This window comes from Pagrus major, chromosome 15 (genome assembly GCF_040436345.1).
Source record: "Pagrus major chromosome 15, Pma_NU_1.0".
Taxonomy (NCBI): Eukaryota; Metazoa; Chordata; class Actinopteri; order Spariformes; family Sparidae; genus Pagrus; species Pagrus major.
In genome coordinates, this window is record NC_133229.1 from 21,117,944 (window position 1) to 21,139,186 (window position 21,243).

Below are 21,243 nucleotides of genomic sequence, written 5' to 3' on the forward strand. Positions count from 1 at the left end.
TAAAGGTGCAATATGCAGTTTTGGGGAAGACATTTTAATCAGAAGAAAAAGATTCGTGGACTGATTTTTTATGCCTAAACAAACTAAATAAAAATTCTCTCGTTTTCATGACTGAATAAAATGAATAAACAAACTGACCTTAAAAGGACAATTTCATACTGTTATACTTTGTTTATATGTGGCGGACCCTGCCACCTTTCTAGCTTCAATGTTCTTGGGACCTAATTTTCCTCTGAGAACAGCTTGTTTATTCAGTTATGGAAAAAATAAATATTTCTGAGTTTGTGTTATTACCTCATTAATATTGTAAATACTAAAATTCTGAGTTTGAATTTCTTCTCCAAAACTACGCAGTGCCCCTTTAATCATCTCTATGTGTAGAAGTTGTTACCGATGCCTTCTTTTACACTTCAACAGAACATTATACTAAAATTGCAAAGTAATAAGAAGATAAACAATCAGAGAATGTAAGTAGAAAGATGGCAGCCTACTGATTTGACTTTTTTCTGGTTCATGGAGAACATGTCACTTCATGAGAACAGAAGTCTTTTGTCGGACGACGAAAAAACAAACACAAAAAGACACATTACAAATATTAAAGGATCCCTTTATCATGTCAGGATGTGCTGTAAACCTGGCAGAATAAAACATAAAGCAGATATAGTCCAAAGCATCTAAAGTGCAAAGGTTAAAACTCTTAAATTGATTTACACCAGACTGGCACAGCGCATTTAAAACACAGCATAGATTAACAAAAATACACTTGAACAAAGTTTGACCAAGTCCGTGGACACTTCCTGCGGGCAGTGATCCCATGTCTGCGTCAGTGTGTGTGTCTGTGTGTGTGTCGAGTCCGTTCCCTCATGTTCTCTCTCAGACCTGATGGCAAGCTGGTGTTGCTGACTGTGTTGTAAGTCTGTAATAGATGGCTACGATATAAATGAGAGAAATTAAAGAAGGTCTTGACTGTGGAACTGTTATCCTAAAGTTTAAAACTGTTAAAAATCCAGATGAGACGCTGGGAGGTCAGTCTGATGGAGTCTGATCCAGAGAGGTCCGGTTTGTAACGTGGGACAGTCTGATGATACAGTGATAAAGCATTAACAACACAGACATGATGGTCATGTCTCTGTCGGAGAGTTGAGACAGGTAGGTAGGCTGTGTGTGTGAGGGGGGAGGGGCAGAAGGGTACAGTTGATTGGCTGCTGTGTGTCCTCTTTGCTTCCTCCCTTCTTCTAGAACAGCTGGATCATGGACTCCCGAGACTTGCCCACTCCGATCCACTTGACTGAGGAAACAGAAGCAGAGGTAAGTTTAATCAGTACGTTAAAACACACTCAGAGAAGTCGGGTTATGCAGATAATTGGGAGTTATCCGCGTAACCCTTTCCTTTGTAATTGTTAAATAGCAGTCGTGGGGATTTTTGATATTTGTTCCACTTCCATCCTGCTTGGTCTTAGTTTTGGCTGTAAGTGAGCGCTAATATTGTTCATATTTAACTAAAGGGCTTCGTCTATGTCTTAGGCCGAATGCTTTACAGGTTACAAGCATTATAAAGCCAAGATACACTTGTACATTAGGGCTGTCAAACTTTTGCTTGAACATGGGAAAAAAAAAATAGTATTCAAACTGTAATAACATCTTTATTTTCAAAATGTACTGTCTATTAGGGCAACAGACTGGTTGAAGTAGTTTGCCTTATGGTCCAGCAGAGGGCGCTCTTAAACTTCACTATCAGCCTGACCTATCACTTTTACCTCAGAGGGTGAACTGTGAGAAATCACAGTTAATGAAACTGTTTGTTCACTGGTGAGCATCATGCTGCTGCCACTGTGCTCTCTCTGTTTGAGTCAGTTTGGATTTGGTCTAACTTTACTCAGATCTATTTGGTCCGACTGTCCCCGGGCCGCCTTAAAGATCGGGTGTCAGGTTCAGAAAGATTTGGCACAGGCTCATTTCTTTCATCAGAAAAATTAATCAGCATCTATTGGAACAATCGATTAGTCTTTTGTTTTTCCAAGCAAAAACACTAAACATTCTCTGGTTCAAGCTTCTAAAATGTGAGGAGTTGCTGCTTTTCTTTATCTTTTGTGATAGAAAATGTGACATTTTATAGACCAGATTATTAATAAATTAATCAAGAAAATAGTCTGGAGATTCATTGATTATGAAAATACTAGATAGGGGCAGCTCGGATTTAGAGCCTTCCAGGTTTACTGGGTAGACGCTCAACTATAGTCAAGACTGGAAACAATTAAACAAGGTTAAAACAGCATGACGAGACCACAAACCAACAATGGGTGTCTGGTAGGACCACATTAATAATTCAGGACATAAGTTTCGATTAGTTGACGATAAATTTCTGATGAATGAAATCATTTTTCATGTATTCTGTGTATCAATGACTGTGTGTGCGTGTGTGTGTGTGGTCATACCAGGCACTCCCACATGCTCCTCAATGAACTGGACATATTTCTGGGCGTTCTCGGGCAGCTCTTCAAAGCTTCTTGCAGCTGAGGTGTCGCTCTTCCAGCCCGGCAGAGTCTCATACTGGACCTCTACACGATGCAACACCTCCTGATTGGCTGGCACAGAATCAATGACAGGATGGTTTGAGGTTGGACAGGAGGGGCGTAATATCACACCATTAGTGTTACAGGAGACTGAAATTAAACAGCTATGACAACAGATCGAAGACTCAACTCCTCTGAGACTGATCACACTGCTATAGTACTCTAACGCTCTCCTATCTACTTGTATCTTGAGGGAAAATAGAGAACAGGAAAGAGGAGAACAGGTTTTAAGAGCTGGATTGATTTTAAGGCTTGCACAAGAAGCACTCATTCACACACTGGCTCACCTGGAAAGTGAGGTATAGTTTGGTTGTCGACTTTGTACGCTACGCCCACTTTGATCTCTGCCAACACATCAAGTATGTCCAATTTGGTGAGAGCTAAACTGGGAGGACAAATGTAACAGGGAGGTTATTAAAGAGTGCACTCTCAGACAGCAGAGCTTCTTAATGGAACATCTTATAACTAATCCTAATCTTTCTCTGAGAAGAACATTTTTTTATGAATACAACAAAAAAAAAGTCACAAAATAAGGGAATAAGACAACAAAAACAACCATCGTTAAATTTTGTGACAAATCAAACACTTTCAATGCAAATTTAGATAAAGAAGCTGCTCTGATAAACACACATAATACTACAGAAATCAATACAAACACAGAGTGAACTCACGCAGTGAAGCCGTTAATCATGTGTGCATATTTGATGAGCACCAGGTCCAGCCAACCACATCGTCTTTTCCTGCCTGTGGTCACGCCCACCTCCTTCCCCCGAGTCTGAAGCAGCTGTCCAATGTCCTGAGGACAATGAGATGAGCGCAGACGGTTCATGAGTCTCAGGTCTTTGCTGCTCACTGACTTGTGAAGGTTTATTTGTACATGTTTGTAATTCTACATGACGAATGAACCAGTCTCAGAAACCAAAAATATCTATAGTCATTAAAGATCAGGCTCTGCATTCAGGTTTCAGTTTTAGTCCTGAGCAGGTGTCACTGACAGATTTATTGACCGTAACAAATTAAGTTTACTGCAGCTCGTTATTGGTGGCAGTGCAGCAGAACCTCCTCTGGGTGGTGCTGTTTGAAAGCAAACAATGTTTTTATGTCCTGTGTGTTTAAGTTATTGTGTGTGTCCTCTTACGTTGCTCTGCTCTGAGGGGAAAGCTCCAATGCCGACCCTGGTGGTGTACGCCTTGACGACCCCGTAAACCTCCCCAACGTTTTGAGGCGGCATGCCAAGACCAGTGCAGACCCCACCCACCGTGCAGTTGGACGATGTCACAAACGGGTACGTCCCTGCAATGACAGGAGGAGTAAACACTTATGATACTTATGATATGATATCATGTCTGTGTGTCCAGATTTCACTGAGTTAAAACTCAGAGGAAGAGTCCAATGTTTGATGCAAATAGGGGCCGAGCTGCAACTTTAGCTTTAAGCCAACTGGTGTCTAGATAATTGAGCTGCCTGTGAGAAGGAATCTCGCCAATGTTTAAAGCAACTTAACTGGTTGGTCTTCTGTTTACCCCAAAGGTTGTCCCTGAGGTGACAACCACTTACCTCGTTTTTGAAGATATTCAAAAAATGGTGTGCTTCAAAGATGATCTTAGAACTACTGTGATAAAAGGCACACCTTGATCCTGGAGGCTGTCAACATGCAAATCATCCCAGAGTTCAGAGGGACTGTTTTGTAATCAAAGATGAACAGGCTCGATGGCTTCAGCAGTCAGCATGTCCTGTTAGCCTCCTTTAGCCGACGCCGTACATGCTCCCAAATTCCAAATAAGTCTTGATAAGAGTTACGTGAACACACAGTCTTAGTGTAAAATGAGATTGAGAACAGATTAAATCAAGGCTTGATGCTAGTGTGACATTTGCCACTAATCAAGAAGAGATACAGCGAGTCAGAAAGAGAGGTTTGGTTGCAGGACACTGTGCCCTCATACCACCAGAGTTATTACAAGCGTGGTGTTTTTGGTAATAACCAGCGTTGAACCTTGACTGTACTTTAATCCACTCACTGCCGTCACTGCTCTCAATGACATGTCTGCTCTATCACAGTGACATACAGTACAACAACGTCCTGAAGATTAGTGTGTGTCATTATCTGACAGGAAAAACACAACTGTCATGCCTTCAAACAACCTTTGACAGTATTTCTGGATTTAATGATTACTCTGTAATTGTGATCAGACTGCCTTTGTGCTCATGCACAGTCAGGTGCCATTAAGTGGTTCAACTGTGATCGTGCACGTCAAGCCTGGATGCTGGAGCACGTCAGTAGCAGTTAGTAAACTCACCGTCATCTCTACTCCGAGCTCCAAGCAGGCTTTTGTAAAGAGCATCACAAAGCTTAAGTGTTTCAGGGCAACATCACAGGGTCACTGTAAATGCACTCAACAGCGTTTGGCAACGAGAAAGACATTTATTCTCAGAGCAAAAGGTTAGCACAAAGACAAAAAAAGAATACAAAACCAGTTAAGTTAAAAACCAGGCGTCCTTGACTGCCTTGCACATGCAAGCTCTCACATCATACACAGCGATATACTGACCAAAGTCGATGTCCAGTAGTGCTGCATTGGCTCCTTCCACCAAAATCTTCTTAGGAGGACCATGAAGAGCCTCGTACATGTAGTGCACCCCGTCTCTCACCATGGGCTTGATCCGCTCCACATAGTCCTAAAAATCAACAAAAACATTGCTGCAAACAGGAGAAAATAATGTTTCAAGAAATATTTTTTCTGTTTAGCTTCTACTACCTTTAATTTGTCCAGCTCTCCCTCTATGTCAATCTCCAGAGTCGGGTACATACCCTTGTACTGCTGGGCCAATACCTTATACCTGAAACAGCCAACATTGATCAGTTTTGATTAGTTATTTCTCTCACTCCCAACTGGGCTGCATCGATTTACTTCATGGTTCAATTAGATTGGAAACAAAGGAAGTTCACAAACATATCCCCAGGAACTAGACTGTGGAACAAGATGGCCCTTATAAAGGCTCCCGTTTGTGTTTCCACCACATCTGAAGACCTGTGAAGATTACGCAAACTAGACCAGTAATGGAAAAAGCTATTTTTTGAATGCACTAAGTGGTGTGACCAGTCAGAAGTTAAACCCTGATTCCTGAGCCATCAGAAAGCTTTATAACTTGAGCATTTTATGGAAGGGGAGCAGGGACTATAATACAGGAACTATTCTTGTATTTGTAAACCCGGGTTTTGGTGTGTAAGTGATTGATACTTACCAAAAGTTTGGGAAAAGTAGATCGCCTCAGCTGGCAGCCGCGACAAGGCCGCAATGGCTGCCATGTAATCCTTTGGGGCAACTTCGACTATCACAGTTACGTCCACTAAAAGTGTTGCTATTGATGATATTCTAAATTTCTGGCAACTTTACGGACATAATTCCTTATGGAGACTGAAACACAAGTCTCGTTCATAGAGAAGTTTGGCTTTGAAAGCTTGCAAGAGAGGAGTTGTTGAAGGAAGATGATGGTGGAAATGTGACTGAGTTGAAAAGAGGAGTTTGGAGTTTACTCAGAGGAACTGCCAGTAAGAATTCATTTCTAAAGTCATGGCTAACAGATTTTGATAATCTTAGATGAGGCAACAGCTGGAACAACTCACCTCGGAAGATTTCTCCGTGAATGAGACCTTTCCTTGAACGAAACGTGTGTTTTTGGTTACAAAAAGGATCTTGCCCTTATACAAATACATCCATCTCTGTAGGAATCGTTTCTGTAATGTTGTCCGACACTTAAAATTACAACCTCAGATGTCAGTGGCAAAAACGAGCACTTTTTAGTGGACGTAACTTTGACAGAGTTGCCAAAGTACGAGGTTGCCTCAAAGGATTACATTACAGTGACTGCAATTGTGTCGCGGCTGGGAAACAAAGAATTACATTTCTCACAACTTTAATTAATACCTAATCTTAACTCATCACACAATGGTCTTTAGAGAGCCATCTTGCACACTTGGCAAATAACGTTAAATACAGATTTAATCAAAAACCCAGACAAAGTTAATCCTGTGACGTTGGCACAGACCTTTCAGAGAACTGAGTGAAGTCAGCCAACAGGTCGCATATCCTGAGACCGCTACGTGCTGCCTTGGCTGAGTAGACTGGACCAATCCCCTTCTTTGTTGTCCCGAGGCTGGACGAGGCCAAGAGAGGAGGGAGGGGGAAAAAAATAAAAGTAGCATTAGCATGTGATCTCAGTCTACAACATGTCATTTACAGTTTCAAAGATCATTGTGTCATGCATCTAATCACTGAGAAACTCTTTAACACCTCCGGGCCCAGTAACAGAAGTTTTAATGTGCAGGAAAATCCCTGAGTCTAACAGGACTTAAAGTTCATGGGGCCGCTTTGGAGGATTTGAATTTCAGATGAAACATGCATTAAAGAAACTATTTGACTAGTCCAATACTGATACTTCACTTTACATCACCACCAACAAAAAAAAGATATTCCACAGACACTGATTGCCAGTTGAAACTCAGTAGACGTTTTACTGACACAATATGCTCCCTTTAAAACATGACAGAGATGAGAGAACTCAAATAACACGTTACATCAGTTAAACCATTTACAAACACACTCAACACATACCTCTTTAACTCAGTCTTGTTAAAAAGAAGGCTATCCACAGCAAACTTTGCTTCCCTACTGTACATGCAAACTACAGAATGGAAATAGCCAAAGATCCTCTGGGGTTACTGAGTTTTATCATCAGTCTCAGCCAATGTAAAACATGCAGTGTTCAGATATAAAGTGCAATATTTCCCTCTAAAATGTAGTAGAGCAGACGGATATAGTCGCATGCAATGAAACACAAGTTCTTAAGTGAAAGTACTTTTTGCTACTTAAAAAAAGTCTGAAAAGATTCCCTGCATAAAATGTAAAAACAAAATAAAAATACAAACAGAAAAGATGGATTCATGCACACATGTACAAAGTGTAACTGAACATCTATGTTTTCCAAGCAGATGTGGCGCTGATCTCAGGGCTGTCATCTGTAATCAATCACGGCTTTTGAAGTAAAAATCAACAGACTGACTGAATTATGTCCTGACGTTAATACATGTGTAACAAAGGAAATTCAACACCTGTTTATGCTTGTGTAGATGTTTCTATAGCCACTCTAAGAATTGGTGTTGTGAACGATCTGAGAGATGCATCAACAAACTTACATTTGTTTTAATTGTGACCAAACATTTTCATAAGAATCTTTTGGCATCTTCGCAGAAGTGCAGGACAAAAAGTTGCTCCTTTATCTTTCTAGATCTTTCTTCTTTGATTAAAAAAAGTGTTTAGGCAAAAAATCTGGCTAAACAACACTCTTCTGATCTGACTCCGACTCTGTCCTGTTCTGACTTCCAGCAGCAGAGCTGCATGTCACGCATGACTGCAAAAGCTGGAAATCCACCAGCCTGTCATACAATCTGCTGAAAGCTTAGAATGACTGTGCCATTAAGGCCCCCTGGTGAACATGCATTTTCTCTACCGCACACTCAGTAGCTGGCTGGGTGTTTGGGGCTTTGGTTGCTGAGCTGGTAAAGATAACCCAGCTTTGAACAGGAATACACCGGGTCTGTCTTGAGCTTAATGTTCTGAACTCTTGACAGTATCAGCTTAACATTCCTCACATGAGTAAGCATGGTTCACTGAGTAGGAGCTAAATTGTTTAAAAAAGCTAAAAAATAAACCAGTTTATTTAGTCCCTTAGTGTTAAAGTACTGCTACACCCTCTCTGTCTGCCCTCTGTCCTCTCTTGAGGACGCCTCCAGGCAGAGCAGTGTTGAGGCTATAAGCATGTGTGTGACTGTGGACAGACATTTCTGCACATATGGAAAGTGAGAATGAATCTACCAGAAAAAAAAAAACTGAATTGTAAAGCGCTTCCTGTAAAAGGTGAGAACTTAACTCAGATAAACGCCTCCTAACTTTGCACACTTAAAAATGTATAATTAGGTACTACTGGAGTATTTTATTAACCTTTTTAAAACCTGCAGTAACTGTGGGCAGCAAGAACAAGTTGTGGACACCAGATTGACATATCATCACTTTTTAAGTTGATCTAGCAAAGTTATTACTGGCGACCTGGTGAATTCAAGTCCAATAATCACTCTCTTTAAGCTCGGGTTTGGTCTCTACCAACTGTGAGGGGAAATATTGGGCTCTTAAGCCGTAAATCGTAATCGAATCGAATGGTGAGGCCAGTGAAGATTCACAACTCTACAAGCCATGCAGGAAATCAGACAGAACACAATAAAACATCCTGTGTAGACTTAGGATCTTCAGCACAGCAAAGTACAAAATAACAACAATAAACACAATTAAAACAGACAGAAAGACACCACATTTAACTACATAGTCAAATCAAGTAAACATTTAGAAATAAACACAACCTGAGAAAGTCAACATCAACAGACAGGCACGGGGCTTCGCTCTTTAACACTCATGGTGGGGAATGAAGCCACATGGAGGACAGAACAAAACCATGTTGCACACACATCATAGACACTTGCCCGGAATCAGGGCTAGGGTTGGGTCAATGAGCGATGCCATCGTCCTTGTCGACTAATCCCTGGCCATCGTGACATCGTCATTTAAAAGGCTCCCCACCAGAGACCACAAGTAAGTGGCGAGTCCCCTCAGAGTTGCCGTAGGGCAAGAGTTGTTGTTGTTATTGTTTGTGATTTGTGGGGAGAGGAAATGAAAAGAAGTATTTTGCTGCTCAGTGCACTAACACTACGTCACCATATCCCGTTTATTTTCTTATTAAACCAGCTCAGTTATGCAAACCCAAGACACTCGGTTAAATTTGTGGCAGCAGTGTTTCTTTTCCCGCTGGCCGTTGTTTCTCTCAGCCATTTCATTCTGTTTTTATACACAGTTTTCTCAGCTTAGCTTCCTTGGCTATTCGGCCAACGTTGTTTTATGCATATGAGGCTGAACAAAGCTAAGTTATGGACATGTGGTGTGAAGACAAGGACGCTTTTAAACCTGGCACAGGGATGTATGTCGGTGGTAATGGGAGACAGGTTTACTCTGCAGGGTGAGACAGTTGGAGATTCATGTCAGAGCAACGGTGGGAGACAGCGGCGGCTACCGTCTTGAGCTAATACGCAACTGCTGCCTTACGACAACGCTGAGGGGACACGCTGCCTCAAACTCGCAAACAACGATGTCATCGTCCATCACGATGTTTCATTGTAGACAACGTCATATGCCAATTCGGCAAACATCGCAGTCAGAGCTGAGGAATGCAGGACGTTATGCAATTGTTTTTTTATCCATGAGCTGCTTCAGTGTTTGGAGTTAAGTTCACAATCACAGAGTGAAATTCCTGAGACAAAAGGTGTACGCACTCACCTAGATGACTAGGTGTTGGCAGTGACTCATAAAATCAAAGTGTGTGTGTGTGTGTGTGTGTGAGTGAGTGATGAGTGTGCAGCAGCCATTATTTGAAGCAACAGGTTTCTTACTTCTTGCCTGCTTGCTCTTGTCTCTGCTGTTCCTGAACGCCATCAACCGCTTGGTGGAAGTCAAACACTGCGGAGGAGGGAGAGAGGGGACACACACTCTCACACACCTCAGAGAAAGCAGGGCTCACACATCCACACACACACACTTTTTTTTCATGCATACATTCACACATAAATAAAAACAGTCCAGGGGTGGACCTGCGAGGACTCACCAATATGTGCTCTGTCTGAGATGATCAACCTTTTCTCCCAGTCTTTCAGACCTACACACACAAACACACAGTGAGTCTCCAAACATTGAAGCACAGTCTGGTTACTACCCGTTATAAACCGTGTGTGTGTGTTTAAAACAACTCACCTTTTCCTTTGCGTTCGTTCTTTGCTGCCTCTTCAAACAGCCCTGGAAGGTGGATCACTACACCATTGCCTGCGGAAAAAATATAATTAGGTGATGTTTAAGTTTACAATCCATGATAAATCGGAACCATAGAGATTTTTGATGGTTGTGTGAAAAGACAAAAACTTTGGATATCATGATGACTGTAACCCCAACCAGCTGCTCTGTCCCACATCTACAAACCAGCCAATTGACACCGAAATACACTGACACCGTTTTTGAAAAAAGTTTAGGGAAAGACTTGCATGCCTACATACTAGGGCTGCCCCTTAACAGTTGACTAAAATGTTGATGAGAAGAGTCTTAGTTTAAAAAAAAAAAAAAAACATTTGGGAGCTGCATCTTTTGCCTGGACTAAAGCATCAGGAGGACGGTTGCAACACAGACCTTTTCTGTTGCAACACAGAAGTCACTATTTGCTGCTAACTGTAGCTGCTATCCAGAGAGACTAATGGTGTTTACACTGCTAGCACAGCAGTCTTGGACTGTGGGGTGGAAGAGGTTTTCAGGCCCGGGGTGGGATAATTCTGGCAGGTAGTGGCGCTGTAATCAGCACTAGAACCAGAGCTGAACAACTAGGCAACGGAACCAGGCTCCCAGTGAATATGGCAGGACTGGGATCAAGGCAGGACAGGCAGAGCAGTGAGCTCAAACCAGGACTTTTTCTCTGGAGATGAAGACGATACGGTGGGTACAAGCAGAGCGAGTTTGTAGCGAGTTGGTTTTGAACAATGAGACTTCTGTGATGTTATAACGTTATTCGGTTGAAATAAACTTCCAAAAATTCAATCTCCTTGCTGGTTGCTTGACACATACAGAAACATTAACCATCTTTGCTATTAGCATTGTCTTTAACAGGTTAAGGTTAGGCTAGCACTAAAGATTACAAGTCGATTAGTGACGGCAGCTCGACATATATACAGAACTTTTTGTGGGACCTTTTGTGTTTTGCTGGACTCTTATGTTTGGGCAAAGATTTCTGTCATGAGCTGATGATGGGCCTCTGTTCTGATATACTTTTTTCCATTTACTTTGTTTGTTGCACAATCTGACATGCCTCAAATAGATATCATCCAAGTCGGACCAAGATTTTACTAGACCCATCTCGTACAGTATTAGGTTGCTCAACAATAGCCTCCTTTAATCACTTAATTATAAGTTACGTCTTGTCTATGTGTGACAATGTGAAAGCAGCGGAGGTGTGCACTTGCAGCCTCACTGTGATGTTTAAGACCGTATATTTGTCAGAGCCTGTTCGCAAAGTACTCAAACAGCTCGCACTAATTATCTTTTTAAATTGGGTTGCATTAACTGGAAGAGGTAAGGTAATTACTTTGACCAAATTAAATGCAATAGATGTGGATATAAACCAACAAACACTGTTTCAGTGACGCTGTCGGCATAAATGTGCGAGATGCAGATATAAACCATTTGCAGCTCAAGAACTGAGAAGAGCTGAACACAGATTTGCTCCCACTGCTGGAGGCCATGAATGTACTTAAACACACAGGGAGGAGAATGATGGTAAAATAAACAGAAACATGTCTCTACTCTGGGAGAATGGAATGATTATAATAACTCTGTGTACAAATGATCAGGGTTTGTTTGTTGCTCAGTGTCAGAAAATATGCTTGTAAGTACTACTAAGTAAGACCAAGTTTCTGCAAGAGAAATCTAGATTTCTTTGCGAAATGACAAGCAGACACAGTAAAAACTGTCTAGTGTTTTAAGTATGATAGCAGTAATATCTTAGTTTAACTTTCTATTTTTTTTTTTTTTTTAGTTTTATTGTATTTTATATCGAGAAAACGCTGGTCAGAAATGGGGCAAGTTATCAATGGCTTTATGTACAAGACAATAGTCTGCATCCACGCATCCAATTGTTGTTTGGGTAGAGTGGTAGACCAGCTGACAGACCAACACTGCCATCTATAAAACCAAGCTGCCAGCATGGCTACAAATATCCACATAGACAAAAACAGCATCACCAAGAAAGTGATGCCAAGGCTTTATATTGCCAGTTTGGTCTCTTACCACTGTGAAATAATCCTTTTGAAGCTTTTAATGGACAGCAATGAGAAGAGAATGCCAACTATGAGTGACAGTCCAGCCTGCTGTCTTTTGAAAGATGATCTTAACACGTTCAACAGCACAACAAACCCAAACTGCGATCTCAGACTCAGAGAGGGAGACTCTGACCATGTCTACAGGGGAACATAAAAATAATCACCTCCATTTTAAAGCCTTTGCCTCCTGTTAAGTTTAATGTGCAGAGCATGAATTAACTGAGAGAGTAGGTGCCTTCACATTAGTACACAGTAATGGTACCGCTGGGGACTTTGGAATAAAAGTCCCCACTAAATTGAACGTATTGTTATGAAAATGCTCTTCATAGAATCTACTGCTGCGGTTATTGGCTGCCTTATGACAAGAACAGCTCAGAAAAAACTTCTCGGAATAAAAAGTGGTGTGAAAAACGGCGAGAAAACACAAGTAAGTGGTTGATGTAGCTCCTTGAAGTAGAAAAAAGGACAAAAATATATACATGATTGCAATTTAACTATATTTTTTGCCATATTTGTCTGATTTATCTTGTTTTAAAAATTCAAAATAAACTTATAAAAACTTGGGAGATGAAAATAAATATGAGTGGCACAAGTGCAAAATTTACTGCAACACCATCGCCCAAGTAAATGTCATACTTGACACATCATGCTGCAAGTATTTCTGAGTACATATCTGTCATACATCAAGGAAATGTGATTACGTATTGACAGATCATACAGCCATACATGTTAAAGTGCAGATCTGTGGAGGGTTGAAAGCCAGAAAGAAAGAGCAAGATGCCATTAGCTAACGAAGTTAATGCAGATGAGGATGGATGCAATGCAGCCTGCAGTCTGGCTCCGAGTCAAGCTGATCACACTCACTGGAGCAGTCGTCGAAATGGAGGCTGTTAAGCCGGCGATGACGAGCGCCGCGCTAAAAGGAGTCTCGATCAATTCATCAAGAAAATAGCGAGGGGAGATGGCCTTGGAACGATAGCCTGTGTGTAACTGTGTGTGAGCAAAGCGTGTGTGTATGCGTGCATTACGCACCGATGAAGGCGGTGACCTTGGGGTTGATGATGCCGCTGGGGAGGAGGTGAAAGTCGTACTCCACCGAGTCGACCACCACTGTGTGTCCTGCGTTGTTGCCGCCCTGCAGAGAGGAGACAGAGACCGATGAGGAGAGGCAAACTGAAGCACAGACAGGCATGAGACTAATGGACTGTGCGACTTTGTTTGGCTGAGCTGGAAGGCAGGATGAATAGTTTGGCAAGTAGCAACAAGCATCGTACATAAACCAATGGCCGCTGTTCTGTGTTGTTGCTGAGAGATTCCTGCACTTAGATCTTCAGTAAAAGGTCTCACTCCAGTTTAAACCAAAGGAAAAGTAAAATGGATTATTGGTACTATGGATTAAACATTATGTAATGATGTTCTACACCCAAAACTACGTCCTGTAAAAACGTGTTGCTCCCACATCAAAAAAACATCTAGCTGGAGGTATGATTTTGTTTTACAACCCTCTAACAAGCTCGCCTGTCCTTTTTGGCACGGATGAAGCGCAATGATAAAACAACAGCCAAAAACAAACCATGGAGGAATCACTTTTTTTCTGTGAGGCTTGCTTGTTTTGTTTTGCAAGTTGGATTCCTTGTCAAAGCGGACAAACGTGTTTCAGCCACTTCCCCTCACGTGGAGGTGCGTGTTTGTCACTTTTCTTTATTAGCATAATTCATGCTCATAAAATTGACACTGGCATTGATGAGCCTGCCTGTTCTGCTCTGTTCATTCACAAAAAATGTTACCAAAGAGTAAAAGGAAGAATTTCAGACATTGGTTGGCAAAAAGATCAGCAAATATATCAATACAGTGTTGTTAGAGGACCTGAAACTATTAGAAAGTATTAATAGTATAGCTGCGAACCACAGGTCAACAGAACAGAGCTGTGACAAAAGTAAAGAGGGAATAGATTGACATGACGCTAAAACACATCGAGATATAGGACTACATGATATGTGATGTTACACTGTTGGTGCAATACAGGACTGCATAAATTGGAAAGCCATGATTGTGAAAATCTGGCGATAATTACTTGTGTGGTTTGATTGCAGAAGGGAAGGGGGAGAAGAGACAGAGAGCCTGCTGGACGAGGTAGCTCGACATTTAGCAATAGAGAGAGCAGTTCACTGTGCTGTTAATACATAAGCTTGTCTGACCAGTGCTTTCAAGTAAAATATAGAGACAATGAAGTCAGACAGGATGTTTTCTAGTTTCTTCCAGTCTCAACAGGAGAAGCACTTGCAGTTATGAAGTTAGACAGTGATAACCGCTGTACCATGACGTGCAAGTGCACAAGACCTCACACATAATAAACAGAAAGGAAAAGGTTGGGTTTTTTGTCTATATTGTGTATTTACATGTTAACAATTATAAAATACTATAAAAGTAAATATATGTTCTTCCAGTCTTTTCGGAGGCCCCACAATCCTGTTACAAGCTACAACTGTGTGCTTAAATAAAACGACTGGCTGACATTAACTTTATAGTTCACATAACACTTGGCAGAGACCTACATAATATGACCTGTCAAGTTCACTTTTGAAATGATTAAAGACATTTAACAAAACAATAAAACTGAAATGGTTTTTGCTATGTAGAGTTGCCCACGCGAAACAATCATGATTCAGTGGCTAATGTTCACCTAAAGTAAGACTCCAGGCAGCAGCAGACAGACACAAGCAAGCAAGTTTGGAGAAATGAAAATGCCAACACTTCTCTTGTCTGTGTCTTAGCCAGCCAATGGGCTGCTTGATTTTGAACCACTCTGATTGGTTGATTAATAGGGACAATGTTTGTGTGTTAATCTAGACCTGCAAATGATTTAGCACAGCTGACAATGGAGATAAAGATGCTAAAGTTGAGCCCAGGGGAGGAACAGGGAGTCCTAGGACGAGGACGTCACAATCTGACCCGTGTTACGTTTCAGTCTGAGGGGTTATACTGTGCAGCTCATTGACACACAGATGGGGGGGAAAAAAATCCAGGATGATATCAGCTGTGAAAAGAAGGCAGAGCACAAAAAACTGGGGTGAGAAAGGGAGGAGCAAATGAATAAAGCATTTGAAATATTTTTATTTTTTGCTGCGAGGATGCTAAGGCAGCTGCAGATCTGCTCATGCCTCTGCAGCTTGCGTCACTGCTCACTACCTGAGGTGCCAACTCAACTTAGTTGGTCCTGTGACCAGGATGTGTTCCTAACGCTGTAGCCTGTGGATATAAATCAAGCCCAGCATGTGCTTCGACCACACAGGGTTATTCCTGGCCACAGCAGTACCCTGAAGGTGGTGAGGGGGGAACAGATGGAAAGGGGGGCAGATGCCTCTCCTTTTTAAATACATTTACGATCTGTCCCGTCCCCCTCCGAACATAAAAAGTTCTTATATTAACTCATCAGGAGCAAAACTGAAGAAACAAAATGTTTAATGTAACACCAAACTGTGTGCAGACGGCAACATACTGAATATTTGTGCAAACCAAAATTATAGAACGAGACTTTGTATTTACTATGAAGGTTGCAACTGGTGATTATCATTTCATAAATGATTAATCTGCCAATTACCTCAATTAATCTATAAAGTGTAGGAAATCAGTGGAAAATGTTTGTTACAATTTCCCACAGACCAAGGTCATGTCTTCAAATGTCAAATCCCAAAGATTCAGTTTACAACCATGTAACTGAGAAGCTGGAACCAGAAAATGTTCGTTACCTTTCTTGTGTCAACACGTATGACCATTATCATGCATCAAAGACGTGTTGTGTTTGACATTGTGTCTCTGAGCAGCAGGGTGCCATGGTGAGCACAGGAACCACCTCCTGAATAGATTTGAGGTCTTAATTTCAAGCCCTGGTGTTGGCAACCACACCTTGCCTTTTTCAGTATTTGTTTAGCGTGAAACTCAAGGCCCGAGTTATTTTCCAGTAAACTGACCTGCAGGTATTTCTGTTTGGCTGGCTTCAGTTTTGTACATGACATAACACGTTTTTGACACACAATAGTCTATTAGCCAAACCAAACCCTATTTCACTGAACATCTCTAAAGTGAAGCCATCAAGTGCACCGAACAGCAAACATCCTGATGACACGCCAAATAAAGCGTCTCCTGGCAATCAAATACAAATAACTGAGAAAAGCCACAGTGTAAACATGGTTGGGCTCCTCAGAGTTACTCCTCCAAACAGGAAATATAAACTGTTAAACTTGAAAAGCTTGTTTCAGAGCAATTCAGTCTGTTTCAGCTATGCTTCTCATCTCCACCCAGAAAAAGTGCACAATTTGCCAAAAGCGCAGTTACAAACATTCAGTGTTTTTTGAGGCATTCTCTTGATAATAAAAATTTATAAGTCAAAGCTTTAAGAGCATTACATTCAGCAATGTTCATCAGTAAACCTTGTAACCTTTTACCGACATAATTCAGTATTATCAAAGTTCAACAACTTGTCGTCATTCTCCAGCTTGATTAATTTTCTTGATTAATCAATTGATTGTTTTGACTCTAAAATGTCAAGACAATAGTTTTAAAAGATATAAGATGTAAGAATCCTGCCTTAAAATGTCTGAAAACAACTACACGTTATATATTTTGTTGAGTTGTGTACCTGCATTACATAACCAAATGTTTTCAATAATGTTAAAAGCAGTCCACAAGTTTACTCAAGGTAAGGTGTGTTTCATTTGGTCGCCAAGTGAGACTAAACTTAATGTGAGAAAAGCTTCAAAACATGATGTATATAAAACAAATTGATTGCAACACTGGAAGAGACTCCTGTACTTAACTATGAAGCCAGTGCAATGCTCATGCAATAACAAAGTAAACAAACTTAATTATTTTGTGACCGTTTATTACAGATATTTCATTAAACATAATAAATATATATATGGGAGATTTATTATCTATCGAGTGTGGTCACTGTCTTTGTAATATCATTAAATCAGCTGGCACACATTCATACCTCTCATGTGTGGCTAGAAATTATTAACTGGAACAAACACAGACTTTTATTCTGTTGTCTTCCGTGGTGAAATCAACCAGTGTTCGCTCTAAATCATCTATATTGGAGCCTTTAAGGAGGCTAATCAGCAAATATGTGCACTGTTTACTTGGTGAAACATGTTAAGGATATATGATATTCCACAATAATACCATCAGTCTCCTGAGATGCCCCTTCAGCTACACACCCTTCTTTCCTTTCTTGTAACCAACTATGATTTGTAGGATCTTAAAGGTCTGTAAGGGACACCGAGCAGGACTGCTGGTGAAGCTCATTTTATAAAAAGATCAACGCAGCTCACTCACAAACACACACCCTAATGTATGGAGGGGACTCTGTGCAGGACCACTGCCAGATATCGGTCTATTTTTACATGTCTCCTGGCAGGACAGCAGGACCGAGGAAGCTCAGAGGCTAGGGAGGAGAATCCTTGTTATGTCAACTTGTTATCAACACGGACAAATAACAGTCCTCTGAACTCCACAGAGTTAACACGTGCAGTCAAAAGATTAGCAAGATTGTCTCCATTATTAAGGAGGCTATTTTCATTATCGCAAAAGTGACGCCTTTAAATTGCTTGTTTTGTCTGACCAACACTCCAAAACCAAAAGATATTTAACTCAGAATCAGATATATGGCTTTACCATTTTGCCTTGACCCCCTGCTTTGCAGTCTATAGCAGGCAAAGTGTCTGCTAAACCACTGAGAAGCTGTGGAGGTTTGAGGTCATTTCAACTAAAATAGGAAGTACAAATTGTTGAGCTAACACAGCCAAACTGAGATGCTCTCATGTGTTTTGTTGCCCAGACAATCTCTACCAACAAAACATGAGGTTATTATCATTTTAAGTCCAAACAAGTTGACTCAACACTGTATACAGCTACACACAGTGCTTCAGAGACCAGTAGACCAAATATGACCAGTCCACTAGCAGCTGGCCGGACTTCAGCTTTCTTGGAGTGGATGTGGTTTAAGTACGTTGCTCTGGGCCACCATAGCTCTGTCCTCCCTCTGCTGACTTCACACAATGTCTCTCACCTATTCCTGTTCAAGGAGACCAGACATGGGAAACCTGGAAATACACAGTAGACAGAAAGTACAGACATCCCCGGCCGTGTCACAAGTCAACTCAAGGCATTTCAGAGTCTCCGATCCAATCAGTTTTGCATGAGGAAACCAGGCTGCATGCAAATTCAGCTCAAAGTGCCAGGAGTTGCACCACTGAGCCAACATGCTAAAAGAGATACTGAAGGTGAATATATACTCGCCATTAGCTGGTAAACCATTATTTTTAGACATACTGCTTGTGCCATCACCTATAGAAGATCATTCATATCTATTTAAAAACCAAAGCACACACTTGACACACCCCTCAAATCCTGACTTTACATTGGTTTGTCAAGGAAGCTACAACTCTTTGTACAATCTGACATACTTAAGCAAATCCCCACGTGTTATGTACGTACTCTGGTGCCTTGCTTTGCGCCATGTACGTCCCCTCCCAACCTGTCTGAAATGATAAGGTTGTGTATGTATGGGGCCCTCAAAAATAGACAGTGTGTGTGTGGTGCATGTATAGATAAGTTTAAGTGCGGCCTGCAAGATGACGACATCAGTGTGTTCACAAGAAAAGTAAAGATTCTTATACACAGACAGATAATTGGCTGAACTGACGGTAAGGCTGCAACTCTAGTTTTCAATGTCAAAAAAATGGGGAAAATGCTCTTCACAGTTTCCCATAGCCCAGAGGACGTCTACGAATTAGAGAAATTAGAGCCCGACCGATGTATATATTGGCTTATTACAGATATCAGTATGTTCTCAGATATGTGCCGATATAAACCCTTTTCTGAACGTAATGCAGAAAAGGATGCTCGGGGTGATACATAATGATTAAATTCCTGGTTAAGTGGTATCATTGCAAAAGAAATGCATGTTTTTTTTTATTTTCTGTCTATATAAGAATATCAACCAATATATCGACATCAGTCAGCGTCAGCCCCAAAAATCCAGTATTGGACGGGCTCCACCTCAGATTGCTTCCAAAACACAAAGACACTTAATTTACCATCACATATGACCAAAAAAAAACATTTTAAGAAGCTGGAAGGAGCAAAAGTTTGACATTTTAGCTTGAAAAATTTAAAAAAATGACTGACCAATTGTTGCCAGTATATTACACCACCTGTCAGGGTTCCTGCACCTTTTATAAAACCAAATTCAAGCACTTTTCAAGCATTTTCAAGGTTCTTTATAACTTGTATGTAAGTAGTGTAGTAACATTTAGTGAGGATACAGTAAAATAACATTACACTTATTACATAATGAGCTGTTATACAGAATAAATCAAACAAGTCCTCCTGCTAACGACGTTGACTGTCAAGCTAACGCTGGCTGGAAAAAGAGATGCACCTGGTCACTTCAGCTAGCCAGACGCACCTCCAGCTACACGTCATGTGCACACGACAGGAGTCAACTCATCACAGCATTAAAAAGGTGTCCGAGGAGCTAAGCAGCTAGCAGGAATTCAAGGTGACATTAGCAAAAACACCGAGCACAAACACACTGACAGAGATGTCGGTCAGCTAGCACGCTGTCGCGAGCTCGCTGGAGCTGACACCTTTTGACTTGTTTTAGCTCGCGAGCAGCCGCTAGCTACCTGCGGGGTTTCCGGTAACTAGCTTAACCGGGAGCGGACAAGTGAACGCAGCATGGGGGGGGGGGGCTAACCGACCTGACATCTGCACACCATATCCGCGTCTTGCGCCAGGAGGTCCACAACTTTTCCCTTCCCCTCGTCGCCCCATTGAGCCCCCAGGACCACGGCCACTCTGTTGCCGACGGGCGGTCTGGGTCTGCCGCTGCCGTTCGGGGCTTCGGCGGATTCCTGACTCCCACTTTCCGACATTTCTGCTGCCTCCGTCGCTGCTGGCTGACTACACTTGTGCGCCCCGTCGCACATCGCTGCCGCCCGCTGCTGCTGCACCCAAGATGATGCCGAGGACAAGGAGGAGTCCCTCCACGGCAACGTCCCAGACGCCAGGAAGTAACGCGCCTCGCACATGCGCACAAGTGTTTGAAATTACAAGAAACACACACACGCGTGAGGAGAAAAACCTGGTAAAACTACACAGCTGCAGATTTACACCTCAAGCAAATAAACCACAGCCAGGTTTAATCCGGGTGAAATGAATAACTGTCCTCCACGTGTTTAATATGGTAATTTATGGACCTAGTCGACAAGGGTTGCTTGAATCCGATAGCAGGGAGTCATCTTGGTTGTTTCTATAATCTCAGATGACACTCCCACTTTTCTGGAGGTGTGTTCAGGTTGAAGGAGGTGCGGTGGTGACAGCAGCCTGACAGCAGCCTGACATACACCAGTGTAGAAGCAGGTACAATTAACATCAGGTACTTTACTCGAGTATTATTTATAGCTGTGACTTTACCTTCACCAAAGTAATAGTTTAACACAGTATGACTTTTGATTACGTTTTACAACTCTGTACTCAAAGTAAGCTTCAAAAAGTAAAAATACTTATTATGCTGAATGGCCTGTTTCAGAATAATGCAAAATATATTATTGAATTATAATTATCGATGCATTAATGTGTAATGTGTTGATTATATTTTGTATTATCAATCTGCAGAGTAACTAGTAGCCTTACTAGAGGTATTAAATA

General features: G+C 41.5%; 1 protein-coding gene across 1 annotated transcript; it reads right to left on the reverse strand.

The window, feature by feature from the left end:
- Positions 1–586: 586 nt before the first annotated feature.
- adss2 (adenylosuccinate synthase 2) lies at positions 587–20,550 on the reverse strand. The gene is made up of 13 exons (XM_073482499.1): positions 20,295–20,550; positions 13,561–13,663; positions 10,424–10,492; positions 10,278–10,328; positions 10,066–10,132; positions 6,621–6,728; positions 5,330–5,411; positions 5,123–5,249; positions 3,712–3,866; positions 3,245–3,369; positions 2,861–2,958; positions 2,436–2,585; positions 587–1,288 (listed from the first exon to the last, which is right to left on the reverse strand). Exons 1-13 carry the CDS (start codon positions 20,520–20,522, stop codon positions 1,236–1,238), a joined length of 1,416 nt encoding a protein of 471 aa, XP_073338600.1. The 5' UTR covers positions 20,523–20,550; the 3' UTR covers positions 587–1,235.
- Between the last annotated feature and the right edge of the window lie 693 nt (positions 20,551–21,243).

What these genes read in the sequence shown, in the direction of transcription:
- adss2 (XM_073482499.1), bottom strand. Translation starts at nt 20,522, where the DNA reads ATGTGCGACGGGGCGCACAAGTGTAGTCAGCCAGCAGCGACGGAGGCA. An exon ending in GAGAGCTGGACAAATTAAAG is followed by an intron (nt 5,250 to 5,329) that starts GTAGTAGAAGCT and finishes GTTGATTTTTAG; the next exon opens with GACTATGTGGAGCGGATCAA. An exon ending in ACTACTGGACATCGACTTTG is followed by an intron (nt 3,867 to 5,122) that starts GTCAGTATATCG and finishes CTGTCATTGCAG; the next exon opens with GGACGTACCCGTTTGTGACA.